Source organism: Xyrauchen texanus, chromosome 2 (assembly GCF_025860055.1).
Source record: "Xyrauchen texanus isolate HMW12.3.18 chromosome 2, RBS_HiC_50CHRs, whole genome shotgun sequence".
Lineage (NCBI taxonomy): Eukaryota > Metazoa > Chordata > Actinopteri > Cypriniformes > Catostomidae > Xyrauchen > Xyrauchen texanus.
Window position 1 is genome coordinate 18,943,202 of NC_068277.1, and position 25,743 is coordinate 18,968,944.

General features: G+C 37.8%; 1 protein-coding gene across 2 annotated transcripts; it reads left to right on the forward strand.

Moving 5' to 3' along the window:
• The first annotated feature begins 68 nt into the window (after positions 1-68).
• On the forward strand, positions 69-25,248 carry si:dkey-9k7.3 (circularly permutated Ras protein 1). 2 transcript variants are annotated; one of them, XM_052139993.1, is made up of 19 exons: positions 69-149; positions 6,988-7,071; positions 10,582-10,674; positions 10,903-10,989; positions 11,423-11,520; positions 11,632-11,832; positions 15,255-15,305; positions 15,406-15,495; positions 16,302-16,453; positions 17,977-18,058; positions 18,197-18,321; positions 18,552-18,636; positions 19,552-19,658; positions 20,444-20,553; positions 21,202-21,313; positions 21,497-21,637; positions 22,750-22,843; positions 24,734-24,784; positions 24,875-25,248. In XM_052139993.1, exons 2-19 carry the CDS (start codon positions 6,990-6,992, stop codon positions 24,968-24,970), a joined length of 1,857 nt encoding a protein of 618 aa, XP_051995953.1. In that variant the 5' UTR covers positions 69-149; positions 6,988-6,989; the 3' UTR covers positions 24,971-25,248. The 2 variants fall into 2 exon arrangements, with proteins under 2 accessions (XP_051995953.1, XP_051995962.1); XM_052140002.1 differs by lacking the exons at positions 69-149; positions 6,988-7,071; positions 10,582-10,674; positions 10,903-10,989 and adding an exon at positions 11,047-11,153.
• Positions 25,249-25,743: the final 495 nt, after the last annotated feature.

Consider the following 25,743-nt stretch of genomic DNA (forward strand, 5'->3'; position numbering starts at 1 on the left):
CTCTTTACTTTTTTCTATTTGTGTACCCACGGTTTCCTCACTTCCTTTCTCAGTTAAATGCGTTTGGTGTCTAAAGTGCAGTACCATAATGTTGTAGGGTTTATAGCAAGCTGAATGACGGACACATCACCTTGAACTACCATCACCAGGTAGGTACAATCTTAAACAAAGTTTACTTTAAAACATGCTACTATGCCATTTTCCTTTTTTTAAACATTGTGGTGTTTGCTAACTTGGAAGTTAGTAAAAAGTTAGGAAAAAAAAAACTAAATTCAATGCCTTACACAATTGTCTTGATTTTTATCAGGCACTGATTCTTGAGATAAGGGACAAAACTAAAGTCATCTTTATTTTAAAAATCAAGAAATTCATAACAATAAAAATACTGGATAAGTTAAATCTAAAGGAAATGTGTTTACACTTTAATTCGATTTTTTTTAAATGCATGCTTTATACTTGGAAGCACATGCAACGTAACCTTTCCTCAGCAAGAGGTCACAATGTTAAACTGCTAAACAAAGTGTTTAAAAATACAACAAATTCATTAATATAAATATTAAACTGAAAGGTAGGGATCTGTGAGATGTATAACAATACATTAAGAACACTTTAAATAAAAATTTTCGTAAAAAAAAATCTGCCTATCAAGTTGTGTCAAGGTTTTTGTTTAATCCAGAATAAATCAGAAAATATCCTGATCAGCTTTAACGCCGAGTACCCCTTTCCCACTTCCTGCTCATGGTGGATGCAACAGTAGGACACATGGTATGGGACGTTTTATATTTTTTATATTTTAAACAAACAATGCATATGTCTCTGCAGTCACAGCTTCAACTTGTTAACTCCGGCATTCTCATTATTATCATTTCTGTTAAAATTGTGGGATCAATTTTGGCATTGTAGTTTAGTTTATAAAGGCATCTTAAACTGAGTGGGGGAAATGGCTCCATTGTACAACTGTACTACACATGGTTAAGATGGAAAAATCTTAAATTCTGTCAACTCCATCTAATTTTCAGAATAGTATAAAAACAGAAATATATATATATATATATATATATATATATATATATATATATATATATATTGAATGTATTTTATCACTTAACTCCTTTACTGAACAATATTAATAGATAATTTAAGACTTTACACTTGTTGGATGAATCAAATTAAAATAGCATGCTTTTTGGTGTGTCTGATGGAGTTAAATGACAGTAAGATGCAAGTTATGAAGTGAATAAATGTCAATATTCAGAAGAAAAAAAAACAACATTTTTATAAAAACCTGTTCCCTTACATCGTTCGTTTGCTGAGACCTTTGTCTGCAAATATATTTCAAATTAATTTAGTATTAAAAAAAAAAAAAAAACTTTTTAGCATGTTTTGTCCCTTATCTCAAGAATCAGTGTGGGATAAATTTAGTTTCATTTAATGCATGAATGAGTCCTGTTGATATTTTATTTACTCTGCTAGGAAAGAACGTACAACCACACTAATGGATTTAATCATCATTTAAAGCACATGCCAGTTTCTTCTCAATGATCAGTCAGCACATTTTCTAGATGTAGATTTTTTCACAAGGAAAATAAATAACTGTGTGACTTGTCATACACAATTTCCCTTTATGTGTGTGTGTGTGTGTGTGTATATATATATATATATATTAATTTTTTTCCTTTACCAAAAACGTATCACATCAAACGTGTATGACTACACCACTCCTGTTTTATTGGTAGGAGAGCCCAAACCTAAAATTTTCCCCACACAGGCAGCTCAAATTAATGGACTTAAAGCCTTTACAAAAATAGTACCAATTTTATTTGACATTATAAAATACACAAGTCGATACTCCAATGATCCACCCAATAGGTATTGCTGTTAACCTCCCTGAGCTAGTTCAGGGTCAAATAAGGAGAAATGTTCTAAATTGTTCTAATATTAATATCAGGGGCAAAGAGAGCTTCAAAACAAATTCACGTTAATAAAATAACCAAATCCATATCACAACCCCAACACAATTAATGTAAATAATCATAAAAAAAATAAAATTCACAGCAAAAAGGAAAATTAACACTATCCAGACAAACATCTAGGTTACTAGTGTAACCCCCGATCCCTGATGGAAGAAACGAGACATTGTGTCAATTGTAGTGACACAAGGGGCTTCATTCGGGAGCCTCAGATACCTCTGAATATGAGAAGAGGCCTATGAAAAATTGGCGAACAGAATTTGCATGTCCCGCCCCCGGACATATGGGTATAAAAGGCGGGGATTGCGCATCTGTTCAGTCAGGTTCTGCACTGAGGAGCCAAGAATAAGGTTTGGCCATTACAGCGGCATGGTACAGTGTTGTGGCAAGGGGGACACGTCTCGTTCACTCCATCAGGGAATGGGGGTTACACTAGTAACTTAGACGTTTCCCTTCTGCCACTCACTCGACGTTGTGTCGATTGTAGTGACACAAGGGGCCCCATTCAATAATGCCACCTACAATGAACCGTGTTACGTGATCTGATGCTGGTGTAAGCAAGCTGTTGCGTGCCAAAGGAGCATGGGCATCTGACTGCATGTAACCTTCCCCAACTCCACACTAAGAAGTCATATTGTTTTTATTAGGTTCCCGGCATCCATCCAAGGTTTTCCCTTGAGGGGTGGGAGCAAGCGATGTGACAAGTGGCCTTTTCTCTCTCTCTCTTCTCCTCGTAGCGTTTTAGATGCAGCTGGGGTCATCTAGCTATAACACGCATCGGGGAAGGTGTTCTTTTCCAGTCCTATTCTTTCAGGGGGAAAAGACCCCACAGAGACCACATCCAGCCCAGGCTGGGGAGGTGAATATATGGCAAATACGTCATATGGGCCTGTTACGCCACACATGGAAGTGGCGCGATGGTAGGTCCTGCCTAATGAGGGAGGAGCTCTACAAACACGGCGACTGGTGCAGTGGAGATGCGGGTCCACTGACATGGGGACCGTACAACACCGGGGGTAATCGTGATGACCGATACCAGTGGAGCACCTATTCCAGTACAGAGTAATTAGTACCCGTAGTGGGTCAGGAATTCCTCCGCCAAATTCACGAGCCAGAGGGCTATGAAGGAAAGACATCCAAGGAGCACAAGCTTTTTGGACTCACCTGGGGGTAAAAGCGCACGGGTTCACCTCGGAAGAGGTCAGCTGTTCAGTATTACCGAGTTCTACGTGCTCAGACCTGAAGAAACATGGGCCAGGACCAACTCAACCCTCTGAGGTTATTGATCTCGCAAAGGTATTGGGTGTTGCCCAGCCTGCTGCTCTGCAAATGTCAGCTAGATTGGCGCCGTTGGCCTGTGCCCACAAGCATGCAATGCTCCACATACACCGTGCTCAAACCCGCAAGGGGGCGGGCACGGTCTGGGTCTAATAGACCGGTGCAAGGGCATTGATGACATTGTGGACAAGCCTCTGTTGGTAGACAGCATCCCTTCCCGCTGTCCGCCATAGCAAACAAGAGCTGCTCGGAGTCATCTAGAACTCTGTGTATGTGGTCCAAATAGGTGCGCAAAGCATGCACAGAACACAGCGATGATAAGGCTGGGTCTGCATCCTCCTGGGGCAGCCTCTTGCAGGTTCACTGTCTGGCCCTAAAGGGGGGGGGCCGTAGGAACCTTGGGCACGTAGCCTGGTCAGGGTCTTAGGATGACGAGAGCATCTGCCGGACCGGGCTCCAGGCAAGTGTCGCGGACAGAGGACGCTAGCAGGTCCCCGACCCTCTTGATGGACCGAGCGGAATCAGGAGGGCCATCTTCAGAAGAGGGCTCAAGCTCAACTGACTCTAGCGGCTCAAAGGGGGCTCTCCGAGGGCCCACAGGGAGCACGGAGAGAACCAGTGAGGGGAACAGGCATGGCCTGGGAGGATTCATCGTGGTGGGCTGGTTAAGTAGCTACAAAACCTTCAAGGTGGAGGGGGACAGCCTCCCCTCCAACCTCCTCTGCAGAAATGAGAGCACTGACCCGACTGCACACTTCTGCGGGTCTTCTGATTGGGAAGAGCACCAGTTGCGAACAGGCGCCACTTTAGGTTGGAGAGCTGCCTGGTAGAGGGAGCTCTGACTTGGTTGATCATGTCTACGACAGCAGGTGGTAGATTACTTTAGATCTTCCATATCCCATCCAGGGCCAGACGTGGAGGTTCCAGAGGTCTGGGCTAGGATGCCAGAGGGTGCCCTGTCCCTGAGAAAGAAGGTTTTTTCCTCAGGGGAATTTGCCAGGGAGGTGCTGTCACGAGTATCATGAGATCCGAGAGCCAAGTCTGAGAGGCCAGTAAGGGGCCTCTAGAGTGACTTGTTCCTCAACATCCCTGACCTTGCACAGCACCTGTGCAAGTAGGCTCACTGGGGGAAATGTGTACTTGTGCAGCCCCCGGGGCCAGCTGTGTGTGTGTTGAGTCTGCCCAGGATATGAATGGCTTGCAGCGACCTCAGTCGGTGCTGACTCCAAAGGAGGAGATGGCGGGCGAGTTGTGACATGTGATGAGAGTGCACGCTGCCTTGGTGATTTATTTACGCTACCGTCGCGTTACTGTCTGAATGGATCAAGACGTGCTTGCCTCGAATCAGTGAGAGAAACCTCCGCAGGGCAAGAAATACAGCCAGCAACTCTAGGCAGTTGATGTGCCAAAGTACACAGTCTAACTCCATTCCTGTCCAGGAGCCGGCGGTTGCGTGCCCATTGCACACGGCACCCCAACCCTGTTTGGAGGCATCTGTGGTGCCCACGATGCATCTGGACACCTGCTGTAGGGGGACTCCTGTCTGCAGAAAACAGAGGTCTGTCCAAGGGTTGAATATCTGATGGCAACGGGGGGTGAAGACCACATGATACGTGCTGTGGCACCATGCCCATCTCGTGACTGGAGTCAGAAGCCAGTGCTGAAGCGGTTTCATATGCATCAACCCTAGCGGCGCGGCTGAGGATGCCATATGCCCTAGGGCTGTCGAAACCCTTCTCCATCTCAGCAAGAGGGACAGGCTCTATTGCATCCTTTTGTAGAAGGGTAGCGATTTCCGCACGCAGGGTGCTGGCTTTTTTGCCATGCACCGAAGTGGGGTGGATGGCCGGGGTTGTAAACATTGTACAGTTGTGGGTGTGGAGGTGAAGTTTCTACGTCCATAGTGCCACTTTGCCTGTAAGGGTTTGATGCTGGGGCGCCATGAGAAAGGCATTCTGGGGCCCTGGCTAGGTGACCCAAGGAATGAGGAAATCGATCTCTTATTGACAATGTGGGTACCACAGCCCGAAGGGTGTGTGGCAAATGAAAACAAGGAAACCAAGGATTTTCCTCCCGGCCCTCCACAGGGTGAAGGAGTGGTCTGGCTACCAGCTCCTATGCGAACCTCTCGTCCCTTGGGTTGTCCATCTCAGGAACGCTTGGGAGCTTTCCGCGTCCTCGAAGATGTTTGTGAGATGGGGGGCATCCGCTTCCTGCAGGTAGAGAGCTGAGAGCTGGGCCCTGGTTGAGGCAGAGCTACCTGTTGGTTTCTTGTTGCCACGGGGACACCCTCAGCTAGCAGACGGGGCTTGGCGGGGTGTAATCCGGCGCCGAAGCAAGATGTGTTGGATGGCCTCTGTCTGCTTTTTTACCGCTGAAAACTGCTGGGAAAAGTCTTCAACGGTGTTGCCGAATTGACTGAGCTGGGAGATGGGGGCGTTGAGAAAGTAAGCTTTGTCAATCTACCTCATCTCAACCAATTTCAGCCACAGATGACGTTCCTGGACAGCGGGAGGTTTGTGGGAATTTACCCAGTGAAACTGCGCCCGCCAAAATCCCCAAATCGCCTCCATCGCCAGCCGGGTCATCCTCAATCCCATGGGAAGAAGGAGCAACGCGGGGGGGGCGGCGGCGGCTGGAGTGGCGTAGAAATTCATCTCTCTGCCCATTAGGTGGCAATATGCATGAAGAATGTGAATAACCAAAAACACAAGAAGAACATTATGAAATTTAATGTGGAGATTTAGCAGGGAGGAGAATTAGTAAAAAAGGATTTAAATATTGATCTGTTTCTCACCACATCTATCATATCGCTTCTGAAGACATGGATTAAACCACTGAAGGCTCATGGTTTAGACTACTTTTATGCTGATTTATGTGATTTGTGGAGTTTAATATTTTAGCACAGATTAAATTTCATTGTATGGACCAAAAGAGCTGAGATATTCTTCTAAAAATCTTAATTTGTGTTTGCATAAAGAAAGTCATTCACATCCAGGATGGCATGAGGGTTAGTAAATTATGAGAGAATTTAAATTTTTGGGTGAATTATTCCTTTTTTTAAGCGTGATGTAGCCCCTGTGCCAAACAACTTTTCCCATGCCTGCTCTACCTCCTCTATTGTGCAGGAAATTACGTGCTAAGTGCATTTAGCATTTATTTTGCATTCCTTGCATTGTTTGATCATGTTTTATGCACAACAATAATGCTCTGTCGGCATTAAGGGAAATTTAGACCCGACACATAAACTGATTTTAATGTAATTGTTTCAAACATTATGATTTAAAATGGTGATCAGTGTATTGAAATGCATGTCTCCCATTTATTTTTTGGAATCAGATTCATGTTGTGTTTATCATAGATAAGTGATGTATTTTAAAAGTTGGCATACAGTGTTCATTATAAGGGGGCGTAGGTTTTGCAACTCTGTACTCAATACTCACTACTCATGAATAATTTTACTATGAGAGCTACTTTTACTCTACTCACACTACATTTTTTGGGAAGAAACAGGTCATGATTTTTCAATACTCTTCCCACCCATGAGAAACATACTGTATTAAATGCCATTATCTATGTACAAAAGAAAACACGGAAAGAGTTAAAAGTTTCCTGTGACTCATGCTGAAGTGTGTGGGCATAACAGTCTATTTTAATTTGACTTTAAAGAACAGAGCTTGATGTAAGTATAATTTTGGGCTATTTTTGATCACAATTTCTGTTTTTCTCTCACTCCAAGAGATGGAGTTTGCATGCAGTCATGTTGTGTGTAACTGGAGGTCTGAGAGCTTAACAGAAGATGAAGCTAAAGTCTCAAATCAAGGTCAGTCAAAAGCTGTAAATCTATTATTGAGAACAAATGTTATGCTTACAAGAGATGTGAGACAAGAAGAATCATTCAGAATTGCTGACAAAAAATTAAAAATAATCTAGTTGAGGAGACGGAGGATTTGAGTTGTCACACTGGGAAGATATCACAAGGGCTGTATCTCGGAAATGATAAGGTTTTGAGTCAAAAGTCTATTTGCCTTGTTTTCACTAACAGTGGTTTTGTGTGTTGGTTTCAATCAGTGTTGGATAATCCTGGACTACATGTAAACTGGAATGTGTAATCAGAATACAAAAACAAGTATTTGTAATTAGGGTACATTACATTTTTAAATACACATAATCAGATTAAAGTTACTTTTTATTGATTGCATATAGACCAACATGATTACACAGGAAATCATTATGTTAGTTCCAACGTTTTTTCCATTACATCTGATTTGAATCTTCATTTGATCTTCGGATATTAATTTGCAAAGAAGAGAAAGAATGTTGCTCAAGTCTCAGTACTGTTTGGGTTAATGTTAGGTTTATGGTTTAGGTTTGGAGTATATTCATGTAATTACTACTGTAATATTTTTGGAAATCAGACGGGCTGTGCCATTTGCGTCACTTTTAAGTAAAAGAATGCAGCTTTGGTCTCGTGCTTTTGTGCATATATTTGAATGTTGTTGGATGTGGGCACTTTTAGACATTCGGAAAGCATAGGCCAATTTAAGAAACAAAACAACTGACCTCCTATCACCAATTTAGAAATTTGTTAGAGCCTTACCTTCATGTGATTCCAGGAAGTACATGAAGGAAGTACAGACAGACATGATCCCAGCCAGATAGCACTGCTTACAATGAAAATGGAGCTTTCTTATTTATATATTATATATCTTAGTTTTAAGGAGTGTTAATGCTCATATATTTAAAAAAATAAAATAAAATTTAATCAATAAGAAACACTATGTGAGGCTCTTTATTTTGTTGATAAAGGTATATTAAAGGAATATTTTCTTATTGAGTTAATCTAAAGTAATCCATAAGAAATCAGATGAGATTACATAAAAAGTCTAAACAATTACATTACTGATTACAATTTTAATGGTGTAATTTGTAAACAGTACCAGATTATATTACAGAAGTTATCTACCCAACACTTGTAAATACCTTGTTCAAAACTAGTCTTAGATTAAGATAAAGGTTACATTTTTAAAGGAATAGTTCACCCAAAAATATAAATTCTCTCATCATTTACTCACATTTATGCCATCCCTTATGTGTATGACTTTCTTCAGCAGAACACAAATAAAGATATTTAGAAGAATATCTCAGCTCTGTAGGTCCATACAATGCAAGTGAACGGATACCAAAAACATGAAGCTCCAAAAATCACATAGGTCTGCATAAAAGTAATTCATATGACTCCAATGATTAAATCAATATCTTCAGAAGCGATTTGATAGGTGTGGGTGAGAAATGGATCAATATTTTAGTAAATTTTTACTATAAATTCTCCTCTCTGTTCAGTCAAAATCCATTTTCACTTTAACATTCTTCTTCTTTTGTTTTTGGTGATTCTCATTCTTCTTGCATACTCCACAGGGAGAAGAATTTCTAGCAAACATTTTGTGTCAGGGCGGGGCCGGGTTGTGATTCTACACATCTTGTCCCCTTACGGACATGTCAATCTCTCCTGCACAATCCTCCATACGGACATGCCCATAAACTATCTCTCTCTCCCGCACAATCCTCCGCAGTTGGCCTTTATCCCTCTCGGAGGCTTGATTAGCCTGATAAGGGACCGGGTGTGTAGAATAACGACCCGGCCCCGCCCTCCGCCCTGCCACACGTTTACTTGAATATTAATCTGTTTTCACCCACACCTATCAAATTACTTCTGAAGATATGGATTTAATCACTGGAGTCTTATGGATTACTTTTATGCTGGCTTTATGTGCTTTTTTTGGAGTGCCAAAATATTGGCACCCATTCACTTGCATTGTATGGACCTACAGAGCTACGGAGCCCCCGAAGTGACCTGTGCAAAAAAAAAAATCTAAGAGACTTTTGCGTGCACACGGGAAACTATCGCGTGCGCACGCGTTACAGTTTCCGGTGTGTGTATAGCTCTTTTCCGATTGCGTCATTGCCATCATTCATTTACTCAAAGATACTGAGAGCATGGATGCGCATGAATTTATAGAGATATATTTTAAACTTGGCCTTCAATACAAAGACATTACTGTCTATGACATTTGTAATACTGTCATGGCTGAGACACGCTTTGATCTTCCAAAGGACACTAATCAAGCAATAGACTTGTACTTGCATTTAACACGAGAACTACCAAAATTCTATAACTACTAGAATGGCCATAGCGGTCATTCTGACCATTCATACTAGACTGTACCAAATGTCATGTCATATTTACATTCGAAACTTCTGTTGAGGTTTTAGAATGAAGCTTCTTATGTCTGTCGTCATATTTTATGGCGTCATCACCCTAAAAATTTATTGAATAAAATAGAATAATATGGATCAAATGGAGCGCCAAACATAATTAAATCTTTTTTTGTAATATATAATAGTGCTAGACTATACAAATACATAGGCCTATATATATTATATATTAGCTGTTAGACTGCCCCGGAAGGTGCGTGCCTCGCTTTGTGTACAGCAAGTTTTTCTATCTTTTTTTTGTATCTCTGTAAATGTGAGCTTGCATGACATGAACCCATCCTTTTGTGGGTGTGAAGAACTGATGACAGAGGAAGAATCTTGATGATTGGTTGATCATGGAGCGGAAAAAACTCACTGCGATATACAGTATATACTGTACATTTATGCACTGACTGAGCACATTATTAGGAACACCAGTACACTTATTTTTTCATGTAATTATCTAATCAGCCAATCGTGTGGCAAAAGTGTAATGCATGAAATCATGCAGATACTGTCAGGAGCTTCAGTTGATGTATATGTATATGTGTATATATATTTATATATATATATAAGAAAGATGGCACAAGTACACTTTTCAAGCAACACATTTCACAAAAATATCTTTGTTATTTATTAAATTAGAATACAATACATATAATTAGATAAAGTATTTGGACACTTTCTTTTTGTCAAATGGTAAATGCCCATAGTGATGAAATACACCCATGGTTATTCTGCAAGGACACCTTTGGGATTTTGATAGAAACTGATCTCATACATCCACTAAAAATAATAGTGGGACCTCAATAGCCCTGACACAAACCCTGTAGAACCACATAGGATGCAATAGAAAAGAAAATGTCAGTAGTTGATGCTTTAGTTTGGATGGGCTGAAAGTTTTGGTGCTAAATCTTGGAGCAGTTCTATAGGAACTGGTTGAGTATATGCCCAAACATGTCCCGCAAAACATTTTATCTTTGACCTGAAGCCACTGTCAACTGTCCAAATACTTTTTGGGGCCACAGTATATTTTAAACAGTACATATGATTAGGTATCTGTTTCCATTTTTTACAGCTTCCTCATTGGTTCCACCTCCTGTACCGCCCCGAAACATACAGCAGAACAACACACACTCTAGCTCGCTTCCGCCACAATTGCCGCCAAGAGGTGAGAACACACTCACACATCCTTCCTGAATGCACACACAAAAAGATTCACACAAATTATTCCATTATGCATACATTGAATCGTCAAGTCACAAAATACCTTTCCTCCAAAATAATTGGTTTGATGAGTACATTTATTTTTTTACATTTTAGTTTTGCTGGCTGTGTAACATTAAGGATGTTTTCCACCCTTTCTACATTGTTCGCTCTTTCTCTCTTTCTCTCTTAGATTTGGAGAACAATGGAGAGGCTCAACTTAAAGCTAATGTTAATGTAGTGTCACTGAATGTGGGAAGCCTTGTAGAGATTAGTAAAGGTGTGCTAAACTGTCTGCAGTCAACATGAAACAACATTTACAACCCATTTTACTTCTGGAATTTTTATGGACTGAATTGTAATATTCAACAAATAAAAGAAGGATGCAACATTTTGATTAGGAAAGTAGGTGTCAAATACCACAATAAAGTCAAGTGGTTGGAGGTAAGGGGTTGAGAAAGAAGAAAGATAGTTAAATGCAACCAAAAAGCAAAGACGTTTTAGAGGCGGACATTACATTTTATGATCAGGGTTAGGAAAGTTATTTTCTTTTAAAATAGCATGCACTGATTATACAGGCATAATAAAACCAGGAGCATGCACTAAGAAAGTCAATTGGATCCATTTAGATTTCATGTTGACTTTTATTTTGAAACATGTAAATTCTCTGTTACCTATTCAATGTTTGACCAGTTCACACACTATTTTCTTAGCATCTGCTATACAGAGCAAGCAAAAACCAGTACATTGTGGGGAATGCAATGCCATCATATCCTCTACAAGCAACACAGAGACATGCCAAAACACGATAGTGAGTTACAACAATAGTTGCAAACCCAAATTGTGCCATGAACCTGACTGATATTTGTGTTACACAACATATGCTTTGTTCAAAATGCTTCCTGTCCATTTTTCCTTCTAGACGTGGAGCTGTGAGTTTTGTGGAAAGGTTAATGTCTATTCCCTGTCTGCACTGAAGGAGGGCCGGTTTCCCTTGCGGCCTCCACCAGGCAGGGATATAATATACATGGAGGAGGACAGGGATGCGGAGTATGAGAATCTAGATGACATGCTCATTGTCTTATGTGTGGATATTTCTGGAAGTATGAGTGTCACATCTGAGGTGGTGATCATTTTTCAGTTTTATTGACATTTTTATTGACTCCCCAAATTTTCTTAATTAAAAGCACAGAAAATTTATCACAGAAAATATTCTTAAATTGGTTCTACCACTAATGTCAATTAATCCAGATTATTCTAAATGGAGTGCATGTCCACAGATATTAACTGGCACACCAAACCATCTTCATATTTGGGTTTTCTGCTCTGTGCTCTCTAAAGAAAATGTTATAGTAAAGCCAAGTGTGTCATTCTTAAAACACCTTTTATATAGGCCTAGACCACACATTAGCCAGCTTCAATTTTATGCAACACCTATGCTGCCCTACAAAACAAAAAGGCAGTAACTGCATTTTTGGTCAAAAATGAGTTAATATCATTTTCATGACATTCAAGGCATCCTTTGTTATGTGACAAAACATCTTATCACAAATGTGTGTCGTTTTGGAGAAAATTGGTAGTCGTTTGTACAGTAACTGCAAAAAGCCCTAGTGAAACAAAGCATGAGTACAGTAACATCCATTACAGTATTCTTGTTATGTTTTACCTAACAAAAAATAACCGTGTTGCTGCGCAGTGAAGGTACTGTTTCCATGGTGAACACACACAGCTGACTTCGTGGCATCCTCACGGGACGGTTTTAACATTTGCGATTTCACCCTTCTAACTTCACACAAATTTTGTTTGAGATGGCACAAAGCTGGGGAAAGAAGATGGTCGAACTGGCATTGAAAAGAAAATACCCGGAGAATGGTAAGTAACAGTGACAAATTAAACATTTAGAGGCTAGGCTATCACAATATAAAACACCTGTCAGCCACCAGGGCAGCACTTCCTCTCAGAGGTCCATTCAGATAGCATTATGCTAATTGACAGGCAATGTTTTAAATAGCTTTGCTTACCTGCCCCTGATCCTCCCTGCTCCTAGCTGTAACTTTATTCTCTGTAACTTCACATCATCGCCGATGCCATGTCATCATTTTGTTGTTCATGTCACAAAGTTATAATCCAACCAGCGGTGGAAAAATATTCAATAACTAGAAAAGCATGTGGTCCTATTCAAAATAAATTGTCCCAATTTGGGCCTTGATACAGCTTAGCAATGTGAGACTTTAAGCAGCCGTTTCAGCATCAGAACAGCTTCCGGGTGGAAAATATTGACCTAAAATGGTCAAATTAGTTTGGGTTTGGTATATCCATGTTCAGGAAAACAAATGGTTCCAATTATTTCAAATACAGTGTATCTAACACACCCAGAGCCCAAGTTGTGGCAAAATTGTTTTTGGAGAATCTGTAGTTACTGCCTTTTTCCTTGGTATGGTGCCACGTTTTTGGTAAGTAATACAAAGCAAGAATACATTAACTGCAAAATAGGGGTAAAATATCAAATTAAATATGAGGATTGATATGTACAAAGAATAAGCTAATATAAAGTAACAAAACAGCCACATGTCTAATAATCTACCTACAACTACTTAGGCTGGATGACAGGATAACTTTAAAGTCATTTTTCTCAGTTCTGCACTCTGCGTAGTTACTGCCTTTTTGCTTTGTAGGGCAGCATGCTAAACCCAGTGTTGGGTGTATTATGATAATGAGTTAATTCATTTCTGTAATCTTTTTACAATACATTTTTGTTAATAGTACATTTCTACAAATTCTAGGCAAAGGGTGACTACTTTAAAGATGCTAAAATATAACACAGTTTTTATTTATTTTGGATTTTGTTTAGTCACAACATAATTCCCATACTTCCATTTCTGTTATTCCATATATATATATACATTGGCGGACAAAATTTCTGAATAATTTACAGATGTACAGATTTTGCTCTTATGGAAATATATAGTCAGGACATTAATAATGTGAAAAATTACCATTCAGTTTGAAATAAAATGTTCAGAACTTCTTTAACTACTTCAAAGATTTCTCATCAAAAAATCCTCCATGCGCATCAATGACAGCTTTGCAGATCCTTGGCATTCTAGCTGTCAGTTTGTCCAGACACTCAGGTGACATTTCACCCCAGACTTCCTGTAGCACTTGCCATAGATGTGGCTGTCTTGTCGGGCACTTTCAGTTTAGATAATCCCACAAAACTCAATGGGTTTAAGATCCATAAAACATTTTTCCAATTATCTGTTGTCCAATGTCTGTGTTTCTTTGCCAACTCTAACGTTTACTTTTTGTTTATCTGTTTTAAAAGTGGCTTTTTCTTTACAATTCCTCCCATAAGGCCTTCACCCTTGAGTCTTCTCTTTACTGTTGTACATGAAACTGGTGTTGAGGCATCTATTTCTCAAACTAGAGACTCTAATGCATGTATCCTCTTGTTTAGTTGTACATCTGGCCTTCCGCATCTCTTTCTGTCCTTTCTTAGATCCATTTGTCCTTTCAATTTGAAGACTATAGTGTACACCTTTGTATGAAATCTAGCATTGTATAGCCTTCATCCCTCAAACCAATGATTGACTGACGAGTTTCTAGAGAAATCGGTTTCTTTTTACCGTTTCTGACCTAATATTGACCTTAAGACATGCCAGTCTATTGTATACTGTGGCAGTTCAAAAACAAACGCAAAGGCAATGTTAAGCTTCGTTTAACTAATCAAATAGCTTTCAACTGTGTTTGATATAATGGCAAGTGATTTTCTAGTATCAAATTAGCAATTTATCATGATTACTCAAGGATAAGGTGTTGGAGTGATGGCTGCTAAAAATGGGGTCTGTCTAGATTTGATCAAAAATGACTTTTTTTCAAATAGTGATGGTGCTGTTTTTTTACATCAGTACATTTGTGATCAGTTGAATGCCACGGTGGTGAATTAAAGTACCAATTTCCTTCAGAATCAGCTAAATCTGTACATTATTCCAAACTTTTGGCCACCAGCGTGTGTGTGTGTGTATATATATTTATATATAACACATTCCATATTTCAAAGGACACCAGGAGTCTGTGGTGTCCATGGTTTTGCTTCAGTGTGGGTTGAGTTGTAGTTTGAATTTTATTTTTAAAGGGATAGTAACCCAAAATGTTTTACTCACCCTCATGTCATTCCAGATGTGTCTGACTTTCTTTTCCTGAACACAAGCAAATATTTTTAGAGAAAAAAAAGCTCTGTAGGTCCATACAATGCAAGTAAATGGTGACAAGAACTTTGAAGTTCCAAAAAGCACATAAAGGCAGAATAAAAGTAATCCAAACAAATCCAGTGTTTTAATCCATGTCTTCAGAAGCAATATTATATGTGTGGGTGTGAAACAGATCAATATTTAAATCCTCTTTTGATGTTTTTTTGCATCAAAATGCTCACACACCGGTCTAACACACAAAAATGTGCGTTCACACTTAGTGAATGAGACCCATTATGTTTGCAATACTCTCATTTGATACTCCTGTGATCTTTTTGTTTTTCAATTCTCTTAGATCTTTCCTGGTAACAGCATGCGCTCACCCACATATATTCCACGAATGCAAGTAAGTGGTGACAATTACAGTTCTATATCCTATGCTCGTATTAACAGACACAGAGTCCTGTCTATGACTTAGTAAAGTTTCTCCCAATTTTTGCATTCAGGGAGTCCAAGAAGCTCTTCAAATGGTGCTGTCCTCCCTGCAGAAAACATCACCTCTCAGAAGAGTGGCACTGGTGACATTTAACAATGAGGTAAAGACTCTTATGGGAGTTGGCAAAGAGTGAGCCAGAAAAGAATCAGAGGAGAGACAGAAACAAGACTTCAAAAAAATAAAAAATATCAAACATAAAATGTTAGTACACAAGCTGTAGTAAAATAGGCTTTTATCACCTGCATATACTGTACAGTGCACTGGTGCCAAAAAGTAATAAACATTTCTCAAAAAGTTTATATGGTTATAAATTATACATATTTAATGTGATTAAGTACCCCTGTGGCTACTCTGCTGGGACACTTGTGTGGACTGAACTAAAACAGCCTCTGAATTTCACAGTGAAATTCATACTTTTTTAAGTGTCCAAATACTTTTTGGGGCCACGGTATGTTGTAAATCTTACTGTTGTGCTGAGGAATCACAGACATGAGGAGTAACTACATTCCTCTGAAGCTAAAACTCTGCAGATCTTTAATAGTGAGATTTCAAGCAATGATGAGTGAGCATTTTATAGTCCGGTTTTGGTTTGGAAACATTTTTGGCTTTTTGGTTTGACTTCATCATGAATAGCCTGTGCGCAAAACAAGAAACAAATAAAATGACTAGCAACCAAAAAAAAAAGATTTCTAGAAAAGTAGATCAGTGAATCATAAGAGAATAATAGATAGTTAATAGATATCGCATGTTGTTTTTGGTCGCCTCTTTTAGAATTTATCTTCACATTTATCTTGTGTGAAAAGAGAAATGTACAAGATAACCACTTCCCCAGTTGTTAATGCTGCTTCTGTTACTCATAGTAACAAAGAAATGAGTTGAGTGAAGCATGATGTTTGCTGTTTTCAGGTAATGGTATATGGGGACGGTACCGGGGCTCCTGTCTTTCTGAGAGATTGGGCTCTGTTGGACTATGACTACCTGAAGAAGGAGGGAGAGAACTACAATACCCCTCACTGCATTGCAGAGACTATCCAGCCTCTTACTCAGAAAATCAAGGAGTGGGTAGAATGCTCTCCAGCTGTTATTGTTTGGTTATGTACCTTTGTTATGTCCTCTCAGTCCTATTTCAATGAATTTTGCAATGGTTTGTTTTTGAGGAAAATGCTGTCTGACCCAGTGGACAAAAGTACCAATCAACATCCCCATGCATGTTGTATGAACATATTTGATGGGTCGGAATTACTGTAATAATTAAAACATGGCCCTTCAGCTGAAAATGCCTTTTAATGACACTTCTGTGAAACAAATGCATGGCAATATTGCACTCATAGTGCAACTAATAAATAGAAATAAGGGTGATTAACTGAAATAATGCCACGATAAATCTGCATAGCTGTTGTCCATCCATTTAAACATTTGTAGTGCTTGTTTTTAGTGTTAATCAATGCAAGTTCTCTCGTTTACACGCAAGCCAATGTGAACAAGGTTTACTCATAGCGATTATGAATCAGCAACAGACAACACCATTTTTTTCACTGATTACTTGCATTAAGAGCTGTTTCCTACCAAAACCTATTGTTAGGTTTCAGAAGACTTGGAATATGACGCACGAATCGCAAGGACTACTGTTATGATACTTTTGGGTCCTTTGACCAAATGTGAGACACTCTCCACTGACACTGTATGGAATAGATGGGCCTCGATATTCATTAAAACATCTTTTGTGTTCTGCATAAGAAAGAAAGTCATACAGGTTTAGAACACATGAGAAGGCAGAACTTTGCAGCATAAAACTACGTTTTTACTAGAGAAAGGCAAGATTATAGTACAAACAAGTGTACATATTTGAAACTTTCAAAAACAAATCGAAACTTTGTATTGCAGCACTTCTCATATTATTGCTGCCTCCTTAAGATTAATCACTTTTGCGCTGGTCCGCATTTGCCTGTCGATTTGGATAAAAATGGCTGCTAAATGAATAAATGCCAATGTAAACATATAGGAGTATACAGTATGTCATAAAAAATTACTTATATTACACATAAAGCTTGTAGCGTATGAGCAATGATAATGATCACATTGCTTTCATGTCCTTACAATTGAATATAATCTTCAGGTGTGCTAAGAGACATTTAATAAATGTTAAAATAAAGGAATATTTCCATTCCAGAGTCAGAATTACTGGTTTAATTGTTTTAAACATGAAATAGGATCTTCCCTGTGTGAGTGTGCTGATTGGGGAGCGTTCACCGGTGGTGGCCAAATATGTTCAGCAAGTCATAAGATTTTAATGCAATATAAATAAATAAATATGTAACAAATAGAAATGAAAATCTCACAGTGTTTACACATGCAAGTCCATGTATCTTCAAGTAATGTTTACCATAGAACGTATTTTACTCCTGGATTTTACTAAATCCAAAACAGCCATTATAAAACCCATTGGAAAATCCAGAGGGAACCCGAGGCTCAAAAATGCTAATTCTCTTCTGGATTTTTGGACTACAACCTGAACGACTCTCAAAATGTGATTAATTGCTTTGTTTTTTTTTGGTCATTTTTAACTATTCCTTCCTCTCAGGCTGCGAGAGCATGGTGGTACAGCACTGGGACCAGCTGCTCTCGTCTCTGTCGCCATGGCATCACAGTTCACAGGGTCAAAAGTTTGTATTCATAATTCCATGCTCTAAAAAATATACAAAATCTTGTAATAATGTATATAACCAAGAAAAAGTGTGTGGGGCTATGTTAATATATATTTACATGTAAATTAGCTGCTTTACTTACTGATTTGTTTTCAGGTCATAATTTGCACAGATGGGCGGGCAAACATAGGTCTGGGCCAATTAGAACAAGAGTCTACCCATTGTCCTGTCCACTCGCCTTATTTCTACAACCAGTTGGCCTATTATGCTGCAGAAAAGGGGTGAGTGATAAAGCAAAAATCTAATTTTGAATATGATGCTAGTTTAAACTAAGAAACAGAGCACATGATTAATAAAAGGAAAAACTGACATTTACAAGTCAACGTGTCCTAGTGCCTGTTCTTCAAAACACGCATTAGTTGACAAAAATAATTACATGAATTAAGCATAATATTAACATGTATCATGTAATCAGAGTAATTATGTCATCTGTTTCTGTTCTTTTTTACAGTGTTATAGTGTCAGTCATGACCTTTGAAGGAGAGGACTGTTGTTTGGCAGAGGTTGGGAGGTTGGCCGACCACACTGGAGGCAGAGTGAGTTACAGCTTCTGATCATCTCCAATCCACCTTTATACTGTTTGGGGTCAGAGCAGGCAGGGTCATAGAGCTGGACTTTGAGTCCGGTTTAGAGGAACCTTGAGATTAGAGGGAACTCTTGACACGAGCCCAACACAGAGTGTCTCCTAAGGGTGTTGTCATTTACCAATTTGGTTACATCTTACACACTTGTAGCACAAAGTAAATCATGTGGAAAATGCTATCACTGTCACTCAACAGTGGAGTAGAAATGATCTGAAGTGGGGCGGGGCCCATTCTTAAACTTTTCAGATTGTCTCATGAATATTAATTAGGTGACATAATATTAATTCAGTTCACCCTGTAGTTCTTGCGTCTTTCTAGGACATGTGCTAGACAGCACATGACAGACGTCACTTATGCTGTCACACTGTAGTAACACATTCTCTTGCATTATCTGCAAAACCCCAGTCTACATTTAAACAAGTCTGCTGTTTGTTATTAATAGCGTTACAACTCACACTGTTTTAGGACATCTATTTGGAAAATGCTTGCGTTGCCTGTATAACCCCTTGTAGATGTCTAACCTGTTTTAATGGGTTTAAGAAACATGTACTTTAAAGACCATTTAAGAGAAACTGATGCTTATTTCCAATGACACCCACACACACAGTATAACAGAGAAGAGAGGATGATTTTGTTTTCACTGTTTTCCCCACAAGTGTATTTTAAGTGTTAAATGCATCAGAACAGTTTCTTTTAATTAATATCATTTTGTACATGGGTTGACTTGCATATCTCTTTGAATTGAGAACTGTATTATAACATACATATACAGTAATTCAATATTAGTCACATCTATCCTCTATAAACATGAACAATATTAAATACTAATTATGCATTTTAACATAAATCTTCACACCCTGTTCCCAGATCAATATTGTAAATATTGGTACAGTCGCCACAGAGATTCAGAGTGCTATAGCTGACAACGTCCTGGCAACTAATGTCATGGCAACACTGCTGACACCTGATGGCATGTAAGTATTGTATCAATTACATTCAGCCTAAACACACAAACCAACACATGCATAACATGCGTTATACCCCCAAATAAACACACACACACACACACACACACACACAAATGTTTGGTTTCCATGTTTTATGGGGACTTTCCATAGACATAATGGTTTTTATACTGTACAAACTTTATATTCTATCCCCTAAACCTAACCCTCACAGAAAACTTTCTGCATTTTTACATTTTCAAAAAACATAATTTAGTATGATTTATAAGCTGTTTTCCTCATGGGGACCGACAAAATATCCTCACAAGGTCAAAAATTTCGGGTTTTACTATCCTTATGGGGACATTTGGTCCCCACAAAGTGATTAATACACGCACACACACACACACACACACACACACACACACACACACACACACACCAGTGTTGGGGAACTACTACAATTGACTAATTGCTTCTATAAAAGTTTTTGTTTTTCCACTCAAAATATATAGCGGAAATGAAAATATCGATATTTCCTCCTCATTCATTGTCGCACACCCTTCAGCATATTAATTTGCATTTTAAAATATTTATACATATTATGTTTGCACAAGTAATGTGCATAAAAGTTATTACTTTAATTGAAAGTAATTGTCTGTAACTTTAATCTGATTACATGAATTTAAAATGTAATATGTTACACTACTTTTTGACCCAAAAGTAAATGTATTACAGAAACAAATTATTTTTATTCGGATACACCCAACATTGATGCACATAAGATCTCTCTGTTTGCTCTCTGTTTGTCACAGATATTTCCCCTATGAGGAGGATGATAATCGCTTGGTGAGAGAGATCGGTAACGTGACAGATGGAGTTGAGATCACCTTCCAGTTTGCAGTCAGACCAGAAAAGGTTGAAAGTAAGCACAAAATTACATATTAAATAACTTTGCAATCAAATGTGTAAATGTATTTGTGTGTGTCAATTTATTTATAAAGCATGATTAAAAACAACAGACTGTTGACCAATTTTCTGTACAATAATCAAGTATTAAAAAATATAGGTAAACAAATTATATGGAAAAGAAAATACAGAAGGAGACAGAGTAATATCTTCAGATATTACAGAAGTAATATCACTAATAGTTATTTAAACTCTGTTGGACCAAATACCAAAGAGAAAAGGTGGGTTTTAAGCTGAGACATCAAGAATAAATTAAACATTTAAACAATGCTAAAACTTTGGAAAAAATATAAATAACCAAGATGCTTAAAGTATGTCAGAGTGTACGATTTTGTACAAACTTATAGTCAAACTTTTGATACAGTAAATCGGACAAAACCTTTAGCTAAATTCAGGGATAACCTCAAATGCTAAATCAATTCATAAATTAGGCAAATACTGTTTTTGCATTTTTATGAAAATGCTAAACTTCTCTTTTGAGGGTAATTTTAGGGTTTGGGTTAGAGTCTATAGTCATTATAATGACCTTTATAAAAATAACAGAAGTGTTTGGGATTTCCTCATTTAGGTAACTAAGCAAATAGCTAAGTGTTTGTTTGTATAGGTTTCCAAACAAGCGACAGGGTCCCTTTTCAGTTGCAGCTCAGTTTCAGGACTCGAGATTTCCAAAAAGTGATGAGAGTCATCACTCAACAGAAACGAGTGACCACAAGCAGGTAAAATTAACACACAATCACAGTCAGTATCCTCCAGTTCTCCATCTCATGAGACCTCACTCATTTTAAAATCTTACCATACTCAACCTGGTACTTTAAAATGGATTTTCTTACATGCTAAATATCTGCAAAATGATCATTGTGGGCATAGAAAGTGTACATCTCTGTTTCTCTCTTATGTAGTTGGGTATGGGCAGGCAGTTTAAATATGTCTGTGTTGGACGTTCACTGTGCCCAGCTGTGTGCCAGACTGACTATGGAGGGCAGAGTACAGGAAGCACAGAGGCAACTCCGAGCTCAACAGGACCTCCTCAAATATATCAGGTATAGAGAACATCTCCAGACAGCTACTGAGTATGCTGTCTGATAGGTCATATGTGTACATATCTATATGGGTTCTCATAAAAACTGTTAAGACATGTCCGTCTTTCGGATGAGACGTTAAACTGAGGTCCTGACTCTCTGTGGTCATTAAAATTCCAAAATTGTAAAGAGTAGGGGTGTAACCCCAGTGTCCTGACCAAATTCCCCCCATTGGCCCTTAGCTATCATGGCCTCCTAATAATCTCCATCCCTGAATAGGCTACATCACTCTACTCTCCTCTCCACCAATAGCTAGTGTGTGGTGGGTGTTCTGGCGCACTATGGCTGCCGTCACATCATCCAGGTGGATGTTGCACACTGGTGGTGGTTGAGGAGATACCAATCTAGAGGTATAAATATGTACTTATTATATAATTATTATTCTAATGTTATTGTTGCTAAAATGGCGTATAAATGTGGTTAGAAACAAGCAATTATTTAAATGAGTAGTACAGAGACTAGAAACATTATGAGCTTAACGTAGCAGTCAGAAGTTATTTAAATATAGCCAAAAAATGAATGGCAAAAAATATTGAATGTTGGCTATAAGTATAATAACATTATATTTATATTTATTCCAATATTTACAAAGATATAAGTAGTTTGAAAGTGTAGGGAGATCTACTCATTTGCATGCGGTGCTAGTTTGGCGCACTTTGTTGGACAGGATTTTCTGATGGGTGGATCGTTTCTCTTCAGGATCATAATAGTGTAGTTCTTCAGCTATTAAACACAACTTCTAAAAAAAATTAAGTTGAGATAACAAAGACTATAAGATTAACAACATCGGAGCTCATGGTAGATCGCATGTGGAAAAAACGAATGGGTTTTAATAACAGACGGTAGCTAGGTTCATTGATTATAATGGGATCTTTTTGATTTTGACGTGACAGGATGTTCGTGTCCGGTATAGACAAGGTGTCATAGTAATGAGAATTTGCCCTTAATTTACATAAATAATGTCACAATGCAATAATCTTAATATTACCGAAAGTAAGCTTTTTTTTTTTAATTTCTGTTGATTTTTTTCTGTTGACCAATATGTGTGTGAGATTGTCTTGTTAACCTCTCAGTGAACAGAAGCCAAGCCCTAAAGAGGAGAGTATCTATGGAAACTGGATCAGTACTATGAGTGTGATCTGTGAAGACCTCACCAATGTCAACCAGGTCAGAACACAACCTCAATATAACCCAAACAATCATTGTCAGTAAATCAAAGAACTTAATGTTTGTAACACTTTTGAACACATCACATTCAGCATGCACACTGACACATAGTAATAAAACACACATTAAGAAATCATTAACAAACATTATCCCTTACAGATAAGTAGTTCTGTAAAGAATACATATGAATACATATTAATAACATATGAATAAAAATATTTGTTAATGTTAAAATCTGAAAAAATAAACCCCAAACTTGAACAATAGTTTATGAGAGTTGAAGGGGAAAAAACAAATACTTTGTCATTGTTCAGTCAGCATTAAAGGGCACACTCTCATAAATACACACACGTACACATTTTTGGTAAAACTTCACAATAAGGTTGTATTTGTTAACATTAGTAAATGCATTAGGTGTCATGAACAATATATGTCAATAGCATGTATTAATCTTGCTTGATGTTAATTTATACAAATACAATTGTTAATTGTAGTTCAAGTTAGTTAAAGAAATATTCTTGGTTCAATTCAAATTAAGCTCAATCGACAGCATTTGTGGCATAATGATGATTACCACAAAAATAATAATAATTCCAAAGCATAACTCATTTACTTTTAAATAAAAGAAGCAAAAAAAGTTCTGGTAGATTTTTTTCACTGGTTTTGACTATAAAAACTCTTCCAGTACAGTAAGACAAAATACACATGTTAAAAATACATACTCTGAAAAACCTAAATATCTTATGCAGTGTTGTTTCTAAAACAATATCAATCAAATTGATCTTGTTTTAAGGATTTTTACAGGACAACAATACAAATATTATTATCAAGAATAAGATTGTTGCCCTAATATCAAAGGTCTTACTAGAAAAATGTTTTTTTGATCCAACGTGAATTTTCTTGATAAAGAAATCTGATCATGCCTGGTAACGTGTACATGTAAAATGGCTAGAAATAGCATTTTAGCTTAGTGAAACAAATGACAATGAAATGCAAAGTAATCTCTTCAGTAATCAAAATACTTCTTGAATGTAACTGTATTCTAAATACAGTTTACTAAATTCAATTATTTAAATTGTTACTATAGTGGAATAAATGTACTTAAATTTTGTATTTTAAATACGTAACCCCATTATATGTATTTTGTTACCCCCCCAACCCAGCTTGTGACTAATCTTTTGGAATAGTGAGTATTTTAACATTTATGGATAAGCCCCATTCACTTCCATTGTAACTGCCTCACTGAGGCAGAAATGGAGAGGTAAGTCAAAATTAATTTTGTAGTGATCAATATAATTCCACAAATGCTGTCGATTGAGTTTAATTGTATTGAACCCGGAATATTCCTTCAATAATCTTTTAACTAATTGTATATCTTTAATGTGAAAAATGTATTAATAAATGTTTAAATTAACATTAACCAAGGATAATGTGTGGTGTAAAAGTATTGTTCATGTTAACTAATGAGATTAATTCATATTAACAAATAAAACCTTATTTTAAAGTTTTACCAATTTTTCTGTACTCATTTGTAGGAGAAAATCTGCAGAATTCTGTGGAATTTATTTAAACATAGGGAAATGTTTTTAAGTTTTATTGGTAGTCGGAAGCATGATCAAATTAGCCACACAAAAATACTTAATAAACAAACACACAGGGTGCAAGAGCATGTCAATTCTGCAGAAGTTTCTGTTAAGTTCTGCACACGTGGATTGTTTGTGGAACTGGTTACGGTATCTGTCAGTGACTGCTGAACTAAATGTGTTGAAATCTGTTCAACAACAAAAAGGCATTATGACCCAAGGCATTACGGATGAATCATTGTGACTCGTTAAACAAGTTAAAGTCATTGCTATTGAAAACATAAAACACTTTGCTCTATATAAACAGAACACAACAGAAACTGAAGCCCAACCATCAAGCCGAACATCTTCCAATGCAGTGAGATGAGATATATTATATATAAAGCATATTTATCTTATTTAATATATCTATCTCTATACATTAAAACGTAATAATATTTGTCTCCAGAGTTTCTCAGACGAGGCGGCCAATGTGGTCTACCAAATGAAGAGAGCAAAGAGTGTGAAAGGAAAAGGACAGGGAGTTCCTATGTTGGAGAACTGAGCTGCCAAGACTCATGAGAAGTAATTTGATTGTCTGAAGTGGGTAACATGCCCATTACCTTTTACAAATGTAATGAATTGCTGTATCAGTCACATACTATGGACTACTATGAATACTGCTTGGAATGTTGTTGCTTAAGTCGCTGACCTAGTAACCCCTGTAGGTGAAAGCCTCCAGGTTCAACACATACCAGTGTTTATCTTCATCTGGGAACTTGTATAAATGTTCGTCAAATTACCAATGTCCCTGGGGACTGTAATAATTAAGATAATAAAATATTTCACAGTCATGTACTGCTTTCTCTTACTATTTGTTCTCACAACATCTTACAAATCAGTGAAAATTATTTATGCTTTTATAAAGCGAACCTTTGAAAAAAATGTGAACACGCGTAGATATATATTGTTGAGAAAAGGTGAAACTGGTTGGAACCAACCTCAGTGATGTTGTTCATGACAAAGGTGCCCAGATCACTCAGTCTTTCTGTTCCCTTCTTATCTTCCTCTATAATGTTCATTATTTCTATTGATGGCAGCTGTAGAGAATAATTTGTCATCTTAAATAGCATTCTTGAAATTAGGTGATTCTATCTAACAGATAAGTCTCTCTGCAGTCAGTATGTACCCATACATCTTGTCACATCTGGTTTCCCCCTCCAAAAGACATCTGTTTGTTTGTCTACTAATTTAACACTATGTCAGGTTTTTTCCATAATTAAGTGTTGTTTTGCATGGCTGAACTTTGGTTCACTCCACTAACTGACCACCTGGGAA